This window comes from Strix aluco, chromosome 3 (genome assembly GCF_031877795.1).
Source record: "Strix aluco isolate bStrAlu1 chromosome 3, bStrAlu1.hap1, whole genome shotgun sequence".
Lineage (NCBI taxonomy): Eukaryota > Metazoa > Chordata > Aves > Strigiformes > Strigidae > Strix > Strix aluco.
Window position 1 is genome coordinate 86,761,141 of NC_133933.1, and position 19,577 is coordinate 86,780,717.

The window sequence follows — 19,577 nt, forward strand, 5'->3', positions numbered from 1 at the left end:
GTCATGTTGTCTCATTGCTTCACACGGTCCCAGTCCCAGCTCTTTGCTGAGACTGATGCTTGTCTGAGTTGTAAATCTTACTTTTTTTTTTTTTTCCTCCTTGGGGTGCTGGTGATAGTTGTGCTGTTCAGGGGGCTGAATTTTGCCATTGTCGAGGACTAGTGCCAGCCAGGAGGGAAGCAGTGGGAGCACATGGCCAGGGAGAAGGCGGGGCAGAACAGTCCCTTGAGGGGCAGTAGGCTTTTAGGTTGACTCAACCTGTCCTGTGGAACAGCACTTTCAGATAATAATTGAAATATTAGTTGCACTCAAGCCCAATTTGAGTAGTATGAGAGCCTCAAGAGGAGATTTGCATTTAATTTTCTTTTTAAATAAAAACAGAACTTGAAGTTTCCATGATGTCCTGTTCTGGTATCTCATTGCCCATTGTTCCTTGGTGATCCGGTGACATTTCATGGCCATTTTTGCAGGACTTTACCATTTCTTTACATACATTTCCACAAACACCCTGTGTCAGGTTCCTAGGGAATGGATAAAAGGAGGGAGAAAGTAGTGGGAAAGGAAATGTGTAGTGGCTGTGAGTAGACATAAGAATAAAGACTGTCTTGTAGAAAGTTTTTCTGAAAAGGGCTTCTCAAGTTCCTTAATTATATTGAAATCTCAGCTTTAATTAAAAAAAAAAAGGAAGCTTATTTTCCGCATGCTTCTAAGAAATTCTTGAAAGGAATAATCGCATGCAGTCTAGAAGTTCAGAAGTCAAAAGGCTCAGTTTCTGTAATTAGCCAGCCTGATGAAGCAGACGGGAGGAGAAAGTGAGACAGAACATGAGTCATCACATGAGTGTTGATACTGTAGTTGCAGGGATTTGAGATGCACCCAGGAGTACTCAGAATGGGGACTGCACTGGAAAAGCCAGAAATTGTAGAAGGAAGAAGAGCGATGCCTGGAAGATAAATAGGATTCTGATGGAGATGAGAAATGTGAAGCCAAAGTATAGAGAGCAGTCAGGTTCGAGTGTGCCTTCAAAGAGGAACTGGTGGTTGGGAGAGTGGTTCTGTGTCAGGCTGAAGCATAACAGTTCACGTATTCACAGCCTCCCACTTGTTTTTCCATGTTAAGCTCCAGTGCCTTATTCCAAATGCCTACGCCCTCGCTGAGCTCCTGGGAAGGAAAGGTGGGCTCCTCCAGCTTCAAACTGAATACTAGTCACTTAGTAATCATGAGTAGCTGCCAGCTCCCTCCTTCATAGTGTTCCCCATGTTTGTGTGGAGGACCTCCTACCCTGCTGCATGCAGCTGTATTCCCACTGTACTTTGCATTTAATTCCCTTTTATCGGGAGCATAAGCTAGAGCAAAACATCTTCACCATCTATACCAAGATGCCCACAGATATGAACAACTTGTATCCTAAAACTGCAACGCTGTTGACTTGAGTCAGCATTTATTTAATAAAATAACTAATATTATCTTGTTAAAGAGAAAAATGCAGAAGCCCAAATGCATAATTTCTCTTCCCCATCACCTCCCCTTTGAAATTGCACTGCTTCTCCCTTACTGCTTCTGCTGGGCCTGTAAGGGAATAGTATCACTTAGTGTACAATCATCCTTCAGTACCTCTAAAGTGGAGTTTGTGGTTTATTTGGTTCTGTGCTCCCTCAGAATAACCTTCTATTTTTCCAGCTCGGGGTGAATTTTGTTGCATTGTCTCCTGCTTCATGATGAGTGACCAAAAAAGAGTTCTTTCTGTGTAATGCACTGTCTTGCCATCATAACCACGTATTTTCCTCAGCCCCTTCTCCAATGAAAAGAATCCTGCTTTTATAACCCTTTCAAAATAATTCGATTTTGCTTAGACTGAACAGTATTATAAATCTGAATAAAAATAACATTATTTTCGGATGACATGTTCGTGATAAAAATCAGCCTGTGTTTCCCCTGGTTCCTCCAGGTTATAGGACAACATTCTAATAATTTAAAGTTTGGGCTAACGGTAGACTTTATTTATATTGACACACGTCCCATTTTCTTGAAGCAGGATAAAATGATGTCATGTTTTATTCTAGCCAGAAGGGCTGGGATTTCACCTAGGCTGTAAAATCACCTGACCTGTCTTGACTTACACATGCATTAATTGCACAGCCACCTCTCAGTGCATTAGGGATTCAGGATATATACTTTGATCTGCATTTTATTGTGCTCTTATTCCTGCATGGAGTCACTCCAGCAATATAATCAATATTCACTTTTTCTAAAATATATTTTTTTTTCTGCTTAAAAGGACTGTGAAGACCATTAGTGTTCCATTAATAAATCTGAAACCTCTGTTGCATCCTCATGTGATGTGTTAACTTAAAAAAAAAACCCAACCCTGAAACAACCTGGAGATTGAACTGCTAATATTGCTTTGTACAGTAGTTGTATTATAAAAACTTGTAATAACAGAAGATACAGAAGGAGATGTAGTGTTTATTTTCCTGAATTAGAATAAGCACATGCAACCTGAAGACATACAAAAATGAAAGTAAAGAAAACATACAATAAAAAGGAGACCTCAGAAGAATGTATCCAACTCACCTAAATAACTGTCAAAGTTAGCAGATTTGCCCTGAACGCCCTCCGATGAAGCACAGCCCCAGCATTAAAACTTGGGGTTTAATTCCCAGCTTTGCCTTCCAGCTGTTGGAGAAGGAGCAGCTCAGTGCCTTGCCACCCTTGATCCGCATTGAAGTTACTCTTTACAAAACCAACGGGCCCTGGCTACCCCAGAGCCCTGAGGGATCTGCCCGTAAGGGTGCTCTCTGCCCCACTCCCCAGCTGTAACTGAGGAGGTCCTGACCTGGGCGGGCACGTCCACAGCTGTTGAGTGCCCGCCACTGCCACAGGAGCACTGAGCGTTGTGTCTCTGCCACGCCCAGGGACGTCAAAAACCAGTAAACCCCAATGTTCTTTCTAAACACAGGAGTACCAGATTTCCTTTCCATGTCAAAGAGAGGTGCCCTCATGTCCATTACCCGCCTCCTTGCCTCTCCCAATCCTAATATATCGTGAGACCATCTAACTTCTTGAGAGCGCAAAGCTTTTGAACACCGGGGCGGTTCCCTGATCACAGGCTTGCCTGGAGGCCTCTGCTCTGCAGTCAGGAAAATAAACCCTCTGAATTTTGAATCACCAGAACAGCATTTCTCAGTACACCACAGCAAGAAAAGTCCTGCCAAAGCTGCCAACAAAATGTGCCTGCTAAGGAGAAATGTGTGTGGGGAGGATGAGATCTGGTGTACCCTGCTATAGTTGCTGGCAAAAAGTACTCTGGAGACACCTTGTTTTTCTCTTCCCCAGAGGAAGGGTGAGACCCCAGATGAACCTAGATGACAAGGTTTCTGAAGCTGTAGCCAGATGAGATGATGTCCCATGAAAGGATGAGAAAGGGAGGAAGCTACATGGGCTGAAGGACTTCATGGCGGATAATGGAAGAAACTTCAAATGGCCTGTCTATGCAGGACAACATTCCCGTGCAGGTTGTGCAGCACCTCTCCCTGACTGAAGCCTCTTGTAGGTAAGAAAAAAGCTTCTGTCTACAGGACTACTTGACAAGCACCTTTTTCCAGAACCACATACACAATAAACCAAAATCATGCTATCTGTTATGGTGCTCACCAGTTCGCCTTCTCACAGGACAAAGACAGCAGGCCTTCAGCTCTGCTGCTGTCTCTCCCATCCCTCTTTATTTCCAGAGCTCTTGGGAGATGAAAGCACAGCCTCAGGGACGCAGCCTCTGGAACGGGCTCTCCTCTCCCCTGTTTCCATCCCTTCTTGTTCTCCTTCCACTGCCTTCAGCGGGGAGTTGATTTGCAGACAAATGTGTCACGCTGGAATGATCTCATCCCATTTTGTGGTCCTGTTGCCCTGGATTGACAGGGTTTGTGCTCGCTAATGGTACATTGCTCTGTTTCTGCAGGGTCTGCAGCAGCTAGCACTTTTATCTCTGTCATTATCACCTTAGGCTAGTTGCTAGCTAATCTAAGGCAGATGCACTAAACAACTCATTTTCCCACAAAAACCAACACTTCTTACTTAACGGGGTAAAATCTGAAGACCGTATAGATCTTTTGAAAAGAGTAAATATGGTAAGGAAAGGAAATCTGTGTAAGGAAATCTGCAAAAACTTCATACATCTCTATTATTAATCAAATATGAACTGAGATGCCAAGCAGGTCATGGCAGTATGTACTGCAAATCTTACGTCTTCTGATCAGAGGATGCTGTAAATGGGAGAGCACTTACAAGTGGGCAAAGACTGGGAGTGACTGCACCGGGCTATGGCAAGCAATCTGTATCTGGTTCCCAACGCTATTCTGCTACTGAGAAAGTTTTACATGAAAGATCTGACTCTAGAAGGGTGTAACCACCCTCATGACATTATGAGGGTTGTCAGTTGTCCATAAAGCTTGTAAAACAGTGTAATAAAATTAAAAACAACTAAAAAATTGTGAAACTGTAGGTCTGTCAACTGAGTAGCAGACAGCTAGACTCAGCTGTCAGCCTGAGTATTTTTACCTGCAGAAAGTAGGAGGTTTCAAGCAAAGCCCCTTTTTTTTGGCAAAAGCAAGGAACCCTGAGTTATTTACATCCTTTGTGACAGTCTCAGGTCTGCATCACCTCAGCAAGTGGCTTTGTTTACCAGAAAGTGCAAAGTAAACTCTGGGGAACTTCTGGAATTGCACTTAGTGTGGACTTAGATATAGGTACTTCTGTACAGCACAGAAGAAGTAGTTTAGATTCTGGATGCTTTTAATTTCCTATGTATTTGTACCTTTGTGTGTCATTAAAGTTATTATTAACTCCTTCTCTAAATCCAAATGAAACACAGCATGACTGTTTTGCAGCTATACCTTGGCTATTTTTAGCTGAATGATTAAAAAGACATGTATATGAAACTCAAGATGCCCAGAGAGATCATTAATATTACAACAAAACCAATCCTGGCAGCAGTCAGCAATTATTTCAGGAGGATCTTGGAAAGCCTGCCGGCGCTGAAAAAGCCTTTTTTCACCCTCTCATAAACTCAGCCCTCACCACAAAACCCTATTAAATTATGTCTTCTGCAGACAAGGCCTCAGTAAGTTTGGGCTATTTCAAAGAGAAGGAAAGCATTTCTGTACCACTGAAGGATGCCCTGCCAGCACATAAAGTGAGAGCCCAACCAGAGCAGGGGTGTCACCTGTCTGGGGACAGCCAGTCACCGTGCATGGGCACGGTGAGGCGCTTTCACTTCAGGCAGAGCAACCTGTAAAAACAACATGGACTGATTAATAGAGCTGTTAAAAGCTCCATGCTGCCCAAACCCTGACCACTTGGAAGAGAGAGAGACTGTCAGTAGGAGCCACGGGTGATACCAGTGCAGGAGATCAGCGGAAAATGGGTGGCGCTATTTCTTGAAGCCTCAGGGGAGATTTGGCAAGTGACGCTCTGCTATTCAAACCCAGTTGGCAGCAGTACAAGAAACTAAAACTTGGGGTGAGGCATGCAGCGTGGGCCCTGATTGTTAAAAAGCTTTGTTAGTGCTCAGCCAAAATACAGATGGGACAGCTTCTGCAGTGGGACTCTGCAAAGACCCACTGCAACCACTGGGCTCAGACTGCAGTTTTGACACCCTCCACCAGCTCTGTGGGCAGCCCGCCATGCTAACCGCAGGTGCAGTGAACCCAAAGTTATTACAGAAAAAAAAAAAAACCCAACGGAATGAAGATCAGGAATCTTTACACCAACATACAGAATGAGTTTATTAGTGCCTCCCTGCCCCCAAATCAAACTGCAGGCTCCAGAAGAAAAACTCGGCTTGCTATATAACAAAGTAGGCTTTAAATTTATACTAACTAGAAAAATCTACTTATTCTGTTATTCTCTCTTCCTTTAGGCAGCCTCTCTAGAACAGATTACAGATAAAAGTGTACTTTAATGTACTGCATCTTGTTTTCTCTGCAAGATGTATTTGAGAGATGACTGTTCCAGACTGTGCTACATTTGGGTGTGTGTTTGCAGCCAGACAGGCATGTGGGTGTATCACTGTTAGCTCTTATTTTCCCCACTCAAAAAAATGAAAAGTGGTAATTTAGCAAAGATGCAAAGCTGGATTCCCACCCTCCCTGAACAAGAGAGGCGGCTGTCAGTCTGGTGGGCAGCACCTGTGAGCTTCTTTGAGGTGAAGGTGGGAAAACCAGACTGTATCTCAGGAACCAGTCTGAGACTGCAGCACCCACGATGCACAGGACGAGAAAGCCAGACAAAGTGCTGTAGCTTGTGTTCCTGGGCGCTACTGCCCGCTAACAAGCCCAATACAAAGTCATTGGCCACAGGTAACAGTGCCGCCCTGTGAGGCTGTGCACCTTCCCTGGAGGAATGGACACTGCCTTCTTCTGCAGCCAAGGAAAAGGCGGGCTGAGGACATGCTCTTTGCTGCTTTGCCCGCAGATAAGCTTGGCTACCAGACTGCCAGGCCAAATGGATTCAATACCTGCTGGCAGAAGACTTTGAAACCCCAAGGAAGAGAGGCTGGCAGCACACTACTAGTGAGTCAAGTGTGTGGGACAGGTACAAGGGTACAGAACTTGTGTTTTATCCATGTTCTTTATCTGCTGTTGTTAAACTCTGGCTACCAAGATGTGACACTGGGACCTGCACCTTTTAAATGGTCAAGTCCAGTCAGTGCTGTGCAGGTCACAACCAACCCCTTAAAATCTGGTTTATGAGCAGGACAGCAAGGCTGTCGGGGTGTCTGTGGGGATCTGTATCTGACATACCATGAGGTGCACAGGCTCTGCTGGAGAGGCTTCCCACACTGCATCCTGGGAGGCATCGCTGTGCACTGCACCCTTGCAGCCTCTGGGCAACACTGCATCCACAACAGGAGTAACACAGTGTAAGGTTCTTCTCCAAAAGAAGGGTGGTAGTCTCCTTGCTGAACAAATGTTAAACATCTGACTAGAGCACTGCTCTAACAACCTTGGGGCAACTGGTTTGCCTTACAGTCTCCCTTGCATCTGTATAGCATCTTAATGCCAGCAAAGGCACAAGCCAGACTACCAAACCAGCATTGACTTTCGGAGCATAAATTGCAGTAATGTTTCCTTCAAGACACCAGGTTTGCCTACCTTGTCCAGGGCAGCACTGGGAGGTGAATGATTTACTCCCTCTTTCCCTCCCTCCTCCCACTCACAAATCCTCCCCAGTTGTGCTGGCCACCGATTCAAAATGCGGGTTTTAGGATAGCTCATTTGCCTCTGAAAGTCAAGCAGTGGCAGCAGCTGGGATGTGGATGCCCTGGACCTTTCTCTGCCCTCACAGAAGCTTAGATCCCATCTGTAACTGGATCCCTCTTATCGGTAACACAGCAAGCAATTCCCTTGCAGTAGCAAAAGCTGAGACCAGCTACCAGGCTGTGACAGTCCAGATTTATTAGGCTGTCTGCCATCTGAAACAAATCTTCAGCCTGAGATTTGAAGGTGCTGTAGCTGAGAAAAAGCACCTTTCATCTTTGTCTCTTCATTGCCCTGTTGTAAGAATTTAACAAAACCTCATGCTGCAAATGATCAGCTGTGGCATGAAGTGGCTGCTGCTCTCACTTTCCACTCTTATTTCATTACCTGTGCATCATCCATAGTGTGGAGTGGCCCAAAAGCTGTGAAGAAGTTGCTCAGCCAGCACCTCGCTAAGGATGAGAGCAGAGGAGCACAGCAGGTTTTAAAGGGAGCAACCTGTTTGTGGAACGAGATCTACCAGGTCCCTGGGACCTCTCTGATCCCATTAATTCCTGAGAGCAGGGCGTCAGCACAGTATCAAACACATGCTATGTATCAAACATGGGGCTCTTGCGCTGTAGCCTGTCGTTATCGAATACCCATAAACAACAAGTTAAAAGTGAGGAATGAAACAAAATGCTGCAAGGAGCTACTCAGGAGAGTGTCAGAGCACAGTAGCTTTCCTGGTGAGTGGTAGCAGAGACGACTGCTCTCACTGATGTTGCACAGCAAAACTAAATGCAAAACTGGCCACTGCTGGCACTTGGAGAAGTCAGCACATAGATCTGAACGCCACAGCTTTGCTCAGGGCTCTCCTCTTCCTCATCTTCCTCCTTTGTCTGATTTGTCCCATACCTTGAGGTAAAGCGTCTGCAAAGCCCTGGTCCTAGTTGGTGTCTATGCCCTACTGGACACTAAAAGTTGATCCATTTGTGTGAAGAATCAGGTCACTTCTATTACCCCTGATGGCATAATAGAATACCTAACTTGTGTGAGCTTTTTGGAGCAGCTGTGTACACACTACAGCATTTGATGAAGGACTAAGTATTTGGGCAGTGGTGTTAACCAGAAAACAACAGGCATTGTTAGTGTTTTAGGGTCAGTGTGACGTGCAGAGCCACGGATATTTGGCAGAATATGATGTGAAGTCCTGCTCATACCATCACGGGGCACCCAAGGCTCTTGCTGCTGCAGGGAGGATGCAGGCAAGGGAGCGCTGGGACCCTCAGTGCCAGCAAAATCTTGCTACCTTGTGGGCTGAGGGTTTTGAAGTCACTTTGCTTCCCTTTCTGCGTGTAAAGGTGCTCTCCCCAGTCACCTCATCGAGCATCAGAGTAACAGAGAGAAAACTGCCGCGGGATGTCAGGTGTTTGGAGACGCGTGTGGCCACGTTCTGCTGCAGTCAGGCTCTGGGGTGTGATGCCGTGTCGCCTATTGTCCCAAATACAGGGTAAGATACGAGGCCTCTGCTCCTCCGTAAAGGAACAGCGCGGCGCTGCTCGGCGCAGCAGTCCGCGGGTATTTTAACGGGGCCGGCTGACGCGCAGACCCCCGGGCGTGCAGCGCCGCTTTTCGCCCCGAATTCTGGACAGTGGCTGCCGCAGCCGCGGCGCGGCCCCCGGCCCTGCAGCCCTCCCGCCCCGGGCCCGGCGGGAGGACGCGGGGGCCTCCGCCCGGGCAGGCCCGGCCCACCCCATCCCCTCTCCTCTCCTCCCCTCCCCGCCGCCTTGCGCAGCCGCGCAGCAACGGCTGAGGGAGCCGGCGGAGCCGCCCAGCGCGGCGCGGCCCTCCCCGCCGCGGCGGCCGGGCTGGGCTGTGCTGGGCGGGCCGGGGCAGGGCAGGGCCGGGCAGGGCAGGTGGGGGGCTCGGCGGTGCGGCGGGGGATGCGGGGCCCGGGCGCAGCATGCTGTGGGGGGTGGGCCTGGCGGCGCCCCGCTCCTGCGTGGCGGACCTGAGCCGCAACCGCAGCCTGTCGCTGGGGTGGTGCGCGGGGCCCGAGGAGCCGCCGCCCGCCCTCTATGGGGGCGAGATCGTCGCCTTCCCGCTGGCGGGCGGGGGCGCGGGCGGCACCATGGCGGCGCTGGGCACCGACTCCTGGTGGAAGAAGACGCTGTACCTGACGGGCGGCGCCCTGCTGGCCGCCGCCGCCTACCTGCTCCACGAGCTGCTGGCCATCCGGTGAGGCTGCGGCGGCGCCGGGACGGGGGCGGCGGGCGGGCGGGCTGCGGCGGCGGGGCCTGCGCCGGGCCGGCCGCTGCCCCTGACAAGAAGCGCTGGAGGCGAAAGGCGCGCTCACCGCCGCGCTGAGGCGGCGCTTACCTGAGGGGAGGGGGCGGTGAGGCCTGCTGGGTTGGCTTCTCCGCTTCGCCGCGGTTCTGCCGTTTATAGCCCCCCCGCTCCCCCTTTATTTACCCTTTGCGGCAGTGCAGGAGGTGGCTCCGAAGGGGTGGCCCACGCTCGCCTCCACAGGTGGCCCCGGGCGGCTGCGGGGCCGGTAGCCCCCGTGCTGGCGCTGCGCAGGGCGCTGCCTGCCCCCGGCGGTCTCCGGTGCGGGCTGAGCCCAGCCTGCTGTCCGCCGCGGCCGCGCCGGTGCCTCTCACGGGCTCTGGGTCCCATGAACCGAAAACCTGCAGCCGTCCATTAAGGGAGGATGCACGGGTTGCCTCGGACAGGATTTCTCCTTTGTGTGTTTAATGTACCGATGTATCCTGCACCTCTTCGGGTTTTTTTTGTTGTTTTTCTTTTTTTTTTCTTTAATTCTGTTCTGTTTTTGGCAGGAAAGAGCAAGAGCTTGATTCGAAAGATGCTATCATACTGCATCAGTTTTCAAGGCCTAGCAATGGTGTTCCAAGTTTATCTCCATTCTGTCTGAAAATGGAAACTTACTTGAGGATGGCGGATTTACCCTACCAGGTACATTGGGCAGTTTTCCTTTACATTGCAGCTCGCTGTAATTGCATGAAATGGCAAATAGGCATCCTGGCTCTCCTCCGCCCCCCAATCTGTCTCACCCAGGGAGATGTAAACATACACCTACAGCTGGGTGGGTACACCGACACTTTTATGTCTCCAGTTAAATTTGGTGTGTAACCTTTAAAGATACGACTTGAATAACGTTGGTCTGGAACAGCTCCTGATTTAACTGGCAATGCTAAATGAGTGTTAGAAGCTAACTTGGCTCGAAGTGCTGAAGTGGGAGAGTAGTCCAGAGTTTATGTAATGCTAAATAACACCCCAACACTAAATTGTAACATTATTTCATCTTTGAATTTCACCATGCTTAAGAGATCAAGATAAGACAGCTGCAGCTTCTTATTTTCCTGGAGGGTTTCCCTCTGGAGCTCTGCTGGGAAGACGTGCTTGCTTTCTGCTTTACTTCCCATCGCTGGTGCTTCCCCTCCAGTGAGACAGGATTGCCTTTAGAGGTTGTGAATACTGCTCCTTAATTGTGGCTGGGTGCATCCCATGCCTTCTTCCCACGGGGGATGAAGCCCGAGCTACTCCAGTGAATGAAAGCCGGGAGAGCAGAAATTTGAATCTAGCAGCCTCGCCTGTTAGCGTCAGAGTTTAGTTGTGACGCCGTGCGCTTTGTTGTGGTGTCGGCAAGCTGTACAGCATGCAGGCTCTTTGAAACACGGGAGGGGTTTCTTTTCTGTCTGTGTAAAGCATTGAACATTTAAGATGGTACAACAATGCTGATAAATATAACAAGCATCTTGGGTAGAAGAAATGTCTGTCTTTTTTTCCTAAATGATGTAAATTTGGCATCTTACTTTGTCTCAAAAGAGACTGAGCTGTGCATAAGGTGCATGATCATCCCTCACGGGCTCAAGTCACTTTTTACTGCTGCGTACCAAGGTGTTAGGAAGGATGTTTTGTTTATGTCCAGTGTTCTGCAGATGAAAAACAACCATATTACAACTTTTTTTTTTTTTTACACATTTGTGGTTGATATTCATTCAGCTTTGTATGCGGGTAAACTCCTTTATATTGGAAGTGAAAGAAAACCGAATTAGTACATTTTGCTTAAGTCTTCAGAAGCCTGAGTTTAATGTTCATTATCTTACGATTTAATGGTACTTGAATCAGATAATTCAAAACATTGAAGAGGGAGATTTCCATCCCGTGGGATGTATTTTCCTCATTTGGGTTTACAGAACCTGGAAGATACTGAAGTTTGAACATGTCATTGGAGCAGGAGGGCTTGGTGTGCATTGCTTCTCCACCCAGGTTAATCTGGGTAGAAATTGGACATTTGAAGGGAAAACTATTTTCTGTTTCCTTTCTCATGGCAGTTGATGCGGTTCAGAGGTTTTCAGTGATCCAAGTTGCTCTGGTGGAGAGTAAAGAAGGCTGAAGTATAAAATGGTTGTGACAGGATACGGTCACTTCTAAAAGATAACACGGCGCATCTGTGTGATTTAGGATGGAGTCCTTTAGACAGCTAATGCTGGGTAGAAGTGAGTCACCTAGCTTTTTAGAGAGAGAGGGATTTCCAGAGGGTTATCCTCCCCTCTTCATGTTCTGTACTGAAGGTCAGCATTGCTTTTTGGTATTGCATCTCTCTACCCCTACTAGCCAGCTGTGAGCACACTAAGCTGGTGTAGGTCAGCAGGTCTGCCAAAAGCAACAGTCCTACCTTCAGCAGCTGGTGGCTCCCTCTTGTCTCTTCCTTCACATGCTTTTCTGTGCCAGAGCTAGCCTAGCTGGAGCCATGAAGGTTTAGTTTATTTGGCTTTAACCCAGCACGGTTCCCCGTGCCACACTGCAGGAGCAGGAATAAGTCCTGCGGGTGCTGGGAATGCCAGATTGCTGCTATTAGCCATGCTGGCTTATATGGGTTTAAGGTGTTTTGGGGGTTACCGACCCTACGTAGGATTTTAGAGGTAAGTTTCGTGGAGTTAAGCTTAAGAGCTGAAGACGTAGCTTTTTTCTGAAAGAGGCAGATTCTGTTCCTGTCTTTGTGTTAGGAGTACAGTGCTGCGTTTGGCTCCAGAGGGTGGAGGAGGGTCTGGGTGGTTCTGTGGGGTTAAGTGGTAGGGGAGCAGGAGGTAGTGGGGGGAGCCAGCCAGCAGCGCCTTTCTCAGCTGGAGTTAGAAAGTTTCCTATACTCGGACTACCGGCAGACTTTTGTTCCCTTGTGGCTGTGTTACCTGTAGGACACTGTAGGTGACAGAGACATTCAATGGGCAGCAGGATGCGTGTGTAGTGGGGGTACATCCAGATGCAGGAGGGAACACCTCGTTTCCCTGCGCGTTGGCGGGGGCTGTGATGGAGAAGTGATGGCACTCCGGGTGGCAGCTGGTGCCGGGGCTCGCCTCCAGAGACCTGCTGCAGTCATCACCTTCCCAGGGAGGGGATGCTTCAAAGGAAGGGTTGTGAAGCAGAGTGAAGAAAAGGCAGCAGGGTGGTCAGGCTGCTTTTACTCTTTTGGTTCGTTGTGTTTATACTTTATTATAGTGTCTCAGGCTATTGAATAACGAGCTGTGTGTTACACGACAGACTTTAATGGCATGTGAAAAGTGGAATTGGGCAACACATTCCTACCTTACTCTCTCATCTGAATTTCTCCCAACAGATGCTCTCTTAATGTACTTAGTTTTCTTGAAGCTGCCTTTCTAGATGTGAGTTCTCCATAAAAAATAATTTGGGCAGCCCCACCCTGCCTGGTCTGTCATAGTACCTAGCTGTTTTTTCAAAATGGTTGATGCTTTTCTTGATAAAGCTTCTTTGAAAGAGCCCATTCTGGGTGGTTGTGGAGACCATTTGGGTGTTCCTGGATTCCTTCAACAATATGAAGACCTGAGCATTTATGTAATCTGATAAGTAATTAGCACAGCAGAAAGTGCTGTTTTCATGTTGGGTCTGTGAAAATGGTAACCTCCTTGGGAAGAGACATGAGTAAAGTAAAAGCATAAGCAGCAGTAATTGAAAATGTGGAACCTGTTCTCTTCTGGATAGTACTATAAAATTACCCCAAAAGTGCCCTATGTCATTCTGTTTATAAATACCTCTATAGATGAGGTTCTGGGGAGCTCTTGTTTTACTGTTGCTTTGTAGCTTGCAGTTGAGTTAAAGGTACTATGAGGCATAAGGGGATATTCTGTTCGGCTGTTTTTATAATGATAATACCATAGTTTTTCCCTGCTTTGCAGCTGGAACAATTTTTAAGTGGAAAATTGATAAATATTTGATGGCAATTAGCTGCCATAAGGATACTGAGTTTTCAAGCCTAAAAATACCCATCTGAGAACAGAGGATAGATACAAGAACAGTATAACAGATTGTCAGGAGACTAAGGTTTTCTCAGGTCATTGGAAGATGTTTCCTGTTTTGTTTGATAAACTGTATGTAATGAAACATGAAGATCCTGAGAAGGCTTTTTTAAGTTCAGGTAGACCAGCTTTAGCTCTCATTTGTGTTTTTAAGAGCGTAATATTAATGCAGTACTAACAAGATTTTATGTAATGTATTTTTAATATTACATATATGTGCTTGAAGAAATGTGCAGTTGAATAATAAGAACTTGCTTTTTTTTTGTGTTGCAAATTATATGGACTACAGTAATTGCAGTATGCATAAACACATCTTCAAGTCTGGTAGCTTCTGCAAAACATCAGTGTTTGTGCGCTAAAAGGGAAGTCTCATACTGAAGGGGCCAGACAAAAATTAAGCCAGCAATGCTCAGTGCCACGTAGACGCACTATGTAGTTCCGTAAAAAGCTTATGATTCTGTGGTAAATTCACAACGAAAAGTTATGGAAACCTATCAGTCAGTCTGAGTGCTGGAAGAACCTTTTTGATGAAGGAAGGGTCTGGAAGGTGGAAGGATGGAGCAGTGCTCTCCTTTGTTTTAGGTGTTCAGCAGTTTTAGACTTTCTCCCGTGGACCAGAGTAACAACCCCATGTTGCCCACATGTCCAAGCAGGGTGGATTCAGTTGCTTTATTCACCCACGCAGGGATGCAGTAGACGAGACAGTGTGTAATCTGGTGTTCCTACCATGCAGTTTGTTTGGGCAGAAATCCCAGAAAAGGCTACAGCTGGAAGGCATTGTTTTACCAGCAGCATTACCCGTTTTGTCTGTTTTCATCTGCAAGGGAAGAGCCTTCAGGAATGGCAGCGCATTCATAGTGCATTGCACATCCATGTTTTGAGTGGTAGCCAGGATGCTGTGCTCTCAGCCTGAGCTGGAGGCGCTTTCTGGTGTATGCTGCTTGCTGCGAGAGGACCTTAATCCATCTTTAATGGATTCAAGAAGGGTAAATGCTGGAGACCCAAACAGGTCAGTCCAGAAGTACTAACCCTAAACCTCCAGCAATTAGGAGCTAGCTCCCAAAATGCTTAGGGCGACTGTCTGGAGACTGAGTACAGAGCCTTTATTGTGAGCCTTCATGGTTTGGCTTTCTGAGCTAGGCTTTTTCATTCATTAAGTAACAGGATGCGAGGATGGCAATCACAAGAAAAGAAGAAAGTTCTGCTTTGTGTCTCTGCCTTCAGGAGTAAGAGAAAATTGAAGTCAAGTGTCCGATTGTGTTTTGGAAGCCAGCAATTCCTCTTGTGTTTGTCAGATGAGACATATGTTCTCTATCTCTTGTGTTTCACCTTCTCCAACTGTTAAATGGGGAAAGTACATTGCTACTTCTGCGTGAGTGCTACACTGAGCAGATACACCAGTATTCAGCGATGCACTAGTACTGTGCTGATGTTGGGCTCTTGGAGGCACAATTGTAACAAGTGTGTCTGTAAATGTATGAGATTTCTAAATGATGAAATTGCAGAAGCGTATGTAAAGGCAGATTTCCCTCCTGCTCAGTGAGAGAATGATATGCCTTTCATTACATGCTTGTGATTGTGTGTGTGTTATCCTTGGAGGTAATGCAGCTATCTGAGATAGGTAGTGAGTTAATCTTTATAAAGTACTTTTAACAGGAAGAGTGCTGCTCTGTGCAAAAACCAAATTCAGTTGAGTCCTGTGATTAAAAACTTGCTTAGAATAACGGACCTAATCTTCCAGAAGACTTGAGCATCTCCAACCTTTAAATAACCCAGGTACTTAAATAATATTACATCACGTGGCATCTAACATAAAAGTGCGTAACACCTCGCAGGACCCAGAAATAATTTTATCTGAATTGTTATGTAGGGTAAAGCTGTTGCTCTGACTGAACAGTTACCACTAGTCTAGAGTATTAATTAAACAAAAAAAAGTTTTTTTGATAATGTTGCCTTTAAAACCACAGAAAAATATTTAAAAAACTTTATTCTCATTGAAATAAAACCTGAAGCACCTGTTTTGTTTGTATGTTTGTTTGTTTACTTCCTTTTTTTTTTTCTTAGAACTATTTTGATGGAAAACTTTCCCCTCAAGGGAAAATGCCTTGGATTGAATACAATCACAAGAAGGTATCTGGCACTGAGTTCATTATTGACTTTTTGGAAGAGAAACTTGGAGTGAATTTAAATAAACACCTTGGTCCACATGAAAGAGCTGTTTCCAGAGCTGTGACGAAAATGGTGGAGGAGCACTTCTACTGGTAAGCTTGCATGGGGAAGCTGGCTGAGTTCTCGTGCTGTCAGATCTGGCCCTGTGCTTGTGCCTGGACGTGAATGGTTTTTTTCTCTTGCAGAAAGCTTGGGTACCTAACTATTAATTTCACAACTCTCTTCACCCTAGAAAACTGCTGTTGCTTTCTGCGTATAGCTAGTATGAACTGGGGGTAACTCCCCTGAGAGTTGCAGTGTTGTGCAGGCAAGGCCAGGAGTCAGGCCTTTTGCCTGCAGGTTTGCAGAAGGGAGCTGCAGTGGACTGTTCCTCCATCCTGTTCAGTATGACCTCTGCGTAGAAACAGCCTTACTAATAAAGAGCAAAAATTCAAGATGGCTGAATGAATACATATGTACTTGGGAGGGGAAGGGGAACAAATCCAGCATTCAGCGTGAATCCAGAACATTGTGTTCTTACAGTTACTGATTTTAATTATCTGTGCGTGTGATTGCAATATGAATTACTGCCTTTCCTGTAACACAGGATACTCCTGTATTGTTGGCAACTGCCAGTTGATAGGATACAGTATTAGTCACAGTATCCTGAGAAGCTGAAGTATGTATATGAATGGCAAGCATAAATATAACCTTGTTGGTACTTTATGCATTTTACTGACACCTTTGAAAAGAATACCTGTGATTTCTACCTCCACCCCACCCCCTCTGCCCCTTTACGTTTCAGTCCTTTTTAAGTGCCCTTTCCAGTCTGGATTCATAGAAGTAGCAGGTGGACATGGCATGTTGGATGCTGCATTGGCTGCCTCAGCAGGCACAAGGCTTCTTCTCAACAGTTTCCTTTCTAGCATTCATTTAAGTCCTTGCTGTACTAAGTCTTGAATTAATATTGCACTTTTTTTCTTCAAAACAACGTGTGATTTAAATTGAATGCATTTATGTGGTTTTTCTTTCACCTTGTGATAGAAGATGAGCAGCAACATGTACGTATAGTTCTTCAAATAATTCTTAGTGTTTTCTGTGAACAATTTTAGCATTCACTACGCAGATTTAAATGATACAGTTTAGAAATATAATCCCTGCTTTCCAAGAAGTGTGATCTTCACCAATTATACCCATCTGCAGTACCATAGCCTCAGAAAACCCTGACTCAAGTAGCCTGCAAATTTAACAACTTTTTTTTTTGTTTGTTTGCCCCCCTCTCAATTATTATAGCTGCCAAAGGGAAAATGAGGCCTTTTAATCCCCTAATGCTCCATCTCCTTGCCTTAGTGTTGCTTGTTTTATGGTCCATAGGCTTAACTGCTTTAAATGTGACATCACTGATGACAAACTTATACTGCTGTTGTGTCTCAATTAAAAATTGCCCTTTCCTCTGTGAAGCTGTTGTTTGTCCATCCAGGCTTCCTCTGAGCTGACTTGGCACTGCTGGGCATGATACAGGGGAGCATGGGGGACAAGTATTGCAAATTCAGGCACTGAGCCAGGGAGATGACATTGAAATGGGCTTAGACCAAGTGAGAACAGATGTGCGTGCCTGGCTGTATATCCCTGTTGCCTTTCCCATTTACTCACACAGTTGAGTTTCCCTAAGGCACGGATTTTTGCTGCAGTGTAGTAGAACATCCAACTGTATGTTCCTGCTGTGTGGCTGTACCAGAGGCTGTTGGTGAGGTTACACCATGCTGGCTGGCTATAATAGGCAAAGCCTGAGCTATGAGGCATTACAGTTGTAATGCTGTAATTCCTGGATAACAACTTTGACCATCCTTTAGTTAGACGAAAATAAAATCAGGCTTTAGCTGTATAGGACTATGTTTCTCATGACAGCATTGCATCTGTAGTTGTGGATCCCTTCATATCAGCCCTTGAATCAGCCCACTTCCCACCAGAAGCTTAGGTTTTGTTCTTGGTGTCCTCAAGTCCCATGGTGAGGAATTTGTAACAGCGATCTCCTTTCTGCAGAATAAGGTTTAGAAAATCAAGTCTCCAAAGCGGTGATATAAAATGTGATTCATACTGCTTCCTTGCCAGCAGCATGCAAAGTAGTTTCATCATAAATAAGTAATACTGTAGTACATTTATCAGACAAAGAAGCAAAGTGCATCCTGTGGTGTGCTGTCTCTGGATGGAGCTAATCCTGGTGGGTGCTCAGCATCTCCTTCTGAAACGTTTTGCTTTTGCTGAGGTAATTGCTCGTCTTTGCCAATTAATGCCTCTTACAGGTGGAAATTACTGCTCTGGCTGGAGTTGAGAGCCATGCAGGGCTATTGTGAACCTCAGCCTCTAGATACTCTGTCTCTGCCCCAGGCTGTGATGCTTGGCAGGGGTCAGGCAGAAAGACAGCGAGGGAGCAAGTGAGTGCACCTATTTTAGCACCAGGATTAGAGCGTATCTCTGAGATGCGCAAGACTAATTTGGAGCTGATACTGGAGCTTCTGTCTATGGAGAATGCCATAACTGTTAGGCTTTTGCTGTGTTTAAATTGGCAAAAGAAAAAAAGCCTGCTAACCTGATGGGTGTTGGGCCGAGTCAGCAGGGGAAGATGTATGGGAGCCGAAGGATTTTGTGTCTCTTGCCTCAGGGCTTGGATCCCGTGCAGACCTCTGTCATCTGCTGAAAGCTTGCTCTGGGTCACCTCGTGACCGTGGGCCCTTAGAAACCGGCGAGACACCCACAACCACTCAGTATACGTTGAGTTTTTGGTGTATCTGTAGCACATTTGTGGGATCGGATCTCTGTGTAAAATGGGCTGGTGGATGTCCATGGCACTGCCAGCATTCAAACCAGGCAGCTGCTGGTGCCTGGAGGGTTAGGAGTCACTGTGAGGTGCCTGGAGGGCTCTTTAATCTCAGGAGAGGGATCTCAGGTCTGTGACACTAATGTGCTTAGTGAGAGCCTAAAGCCCTGAATATGCAGCTTAACCAAACTAACCCATTAGATTGGTTTAGCTGTATTATCAAACACAAGCTTATTGATTTATGTGTGTGTGTGTGTGTGTATATACATATATATATATACACACACGCATACATGTTTAACTCATTTCTTGCTTTGTCTTTCAAGAAGACTGTGTAAACATTACATATGTGATGAGTGCCTGAAATACCGGCAAAGCATGGTATCAGAATACAAGTGAATCTGACTCTGGTTGGTATTCAGACTTGCCATGTATTAAACATAAAATACATTTATAATATAAATATGTTTAAATACATCAAGACAATTATAAGAGCGACGTCTCTCCTGCTATTAACAGTGATGAGGCTTGGGTGGCACTGGCAGCCTGAAAGCCAGTTGCTCTGGGATGGCACCCAGCAGGTGGGGTTTCTGTAGCTGATTGTGAAATGAATTCGTTATAATCCTCTTGTATATCAAGAAATTCAACTCTGCACAGATTCAGATAGGAAAAATAACCCCCAGTTCACATCCTTGTGAACACCTTCCCCTTGCCTTGATGTTCAGACAGTTTGGGGATAATCAGGCAAGACGCTGTTGATGAGTCATTTTCTCCATCTCCTTTTCTGATTTATGTATTGAGGCCAAAGCTGGTGTTACATTTAGACTTCAGATTTGCTTCAGCTCCACAGCATTGCTCTTTAATGCATTATTGTTTTATTTATACTCTAAGATTTGTACAGATGTGCTGGCACAAATGGTGATGTTTCCCAAAATGCTCAGTTTGGGCCAATATTTAAAATAGTTATGTCATCCTATAAATACTAACTGCAGTTTAATATGCATAGTTATGCTGAAATAGGTTATGTAGACTACCTGATTT

The 19,577-nt window shown here is 46.0% G+C and overlaps 1 protein-coding gene across 1 annotated transcript in view; it reads left to right on the top strand.

The window, feature by feature from the left end:
• The first annotated feature begins 9,184 nt into the window (after window positions 1-9,184).
• Window positions 9,185-19,577, top strand: part of FAXC (failed axon connections homolog, metaxin like GST domain containing) — a 28,218-nt gene continuing 17,825 nt past the window's right edge. The window contains exons 1-3 of the mRNA XM_074819497.1: window positions 9,185-9,473; window positions 10,073-10,208; window positions 15,635-15,831. Of these exons, the coding sequence (XP_074675598.1) occupies window positions 9,199-9,473; window positions 10,073-10,208; window positions 15,635-15,831 (608 nt within the window). The 5' untranslated portion in view covers window positions 9,185-9,198. The remainder of the gene's footprint in view (window positions 9,474-10,072; window positions 10,209-15,634; window positions 15,832-19,577) is intronic.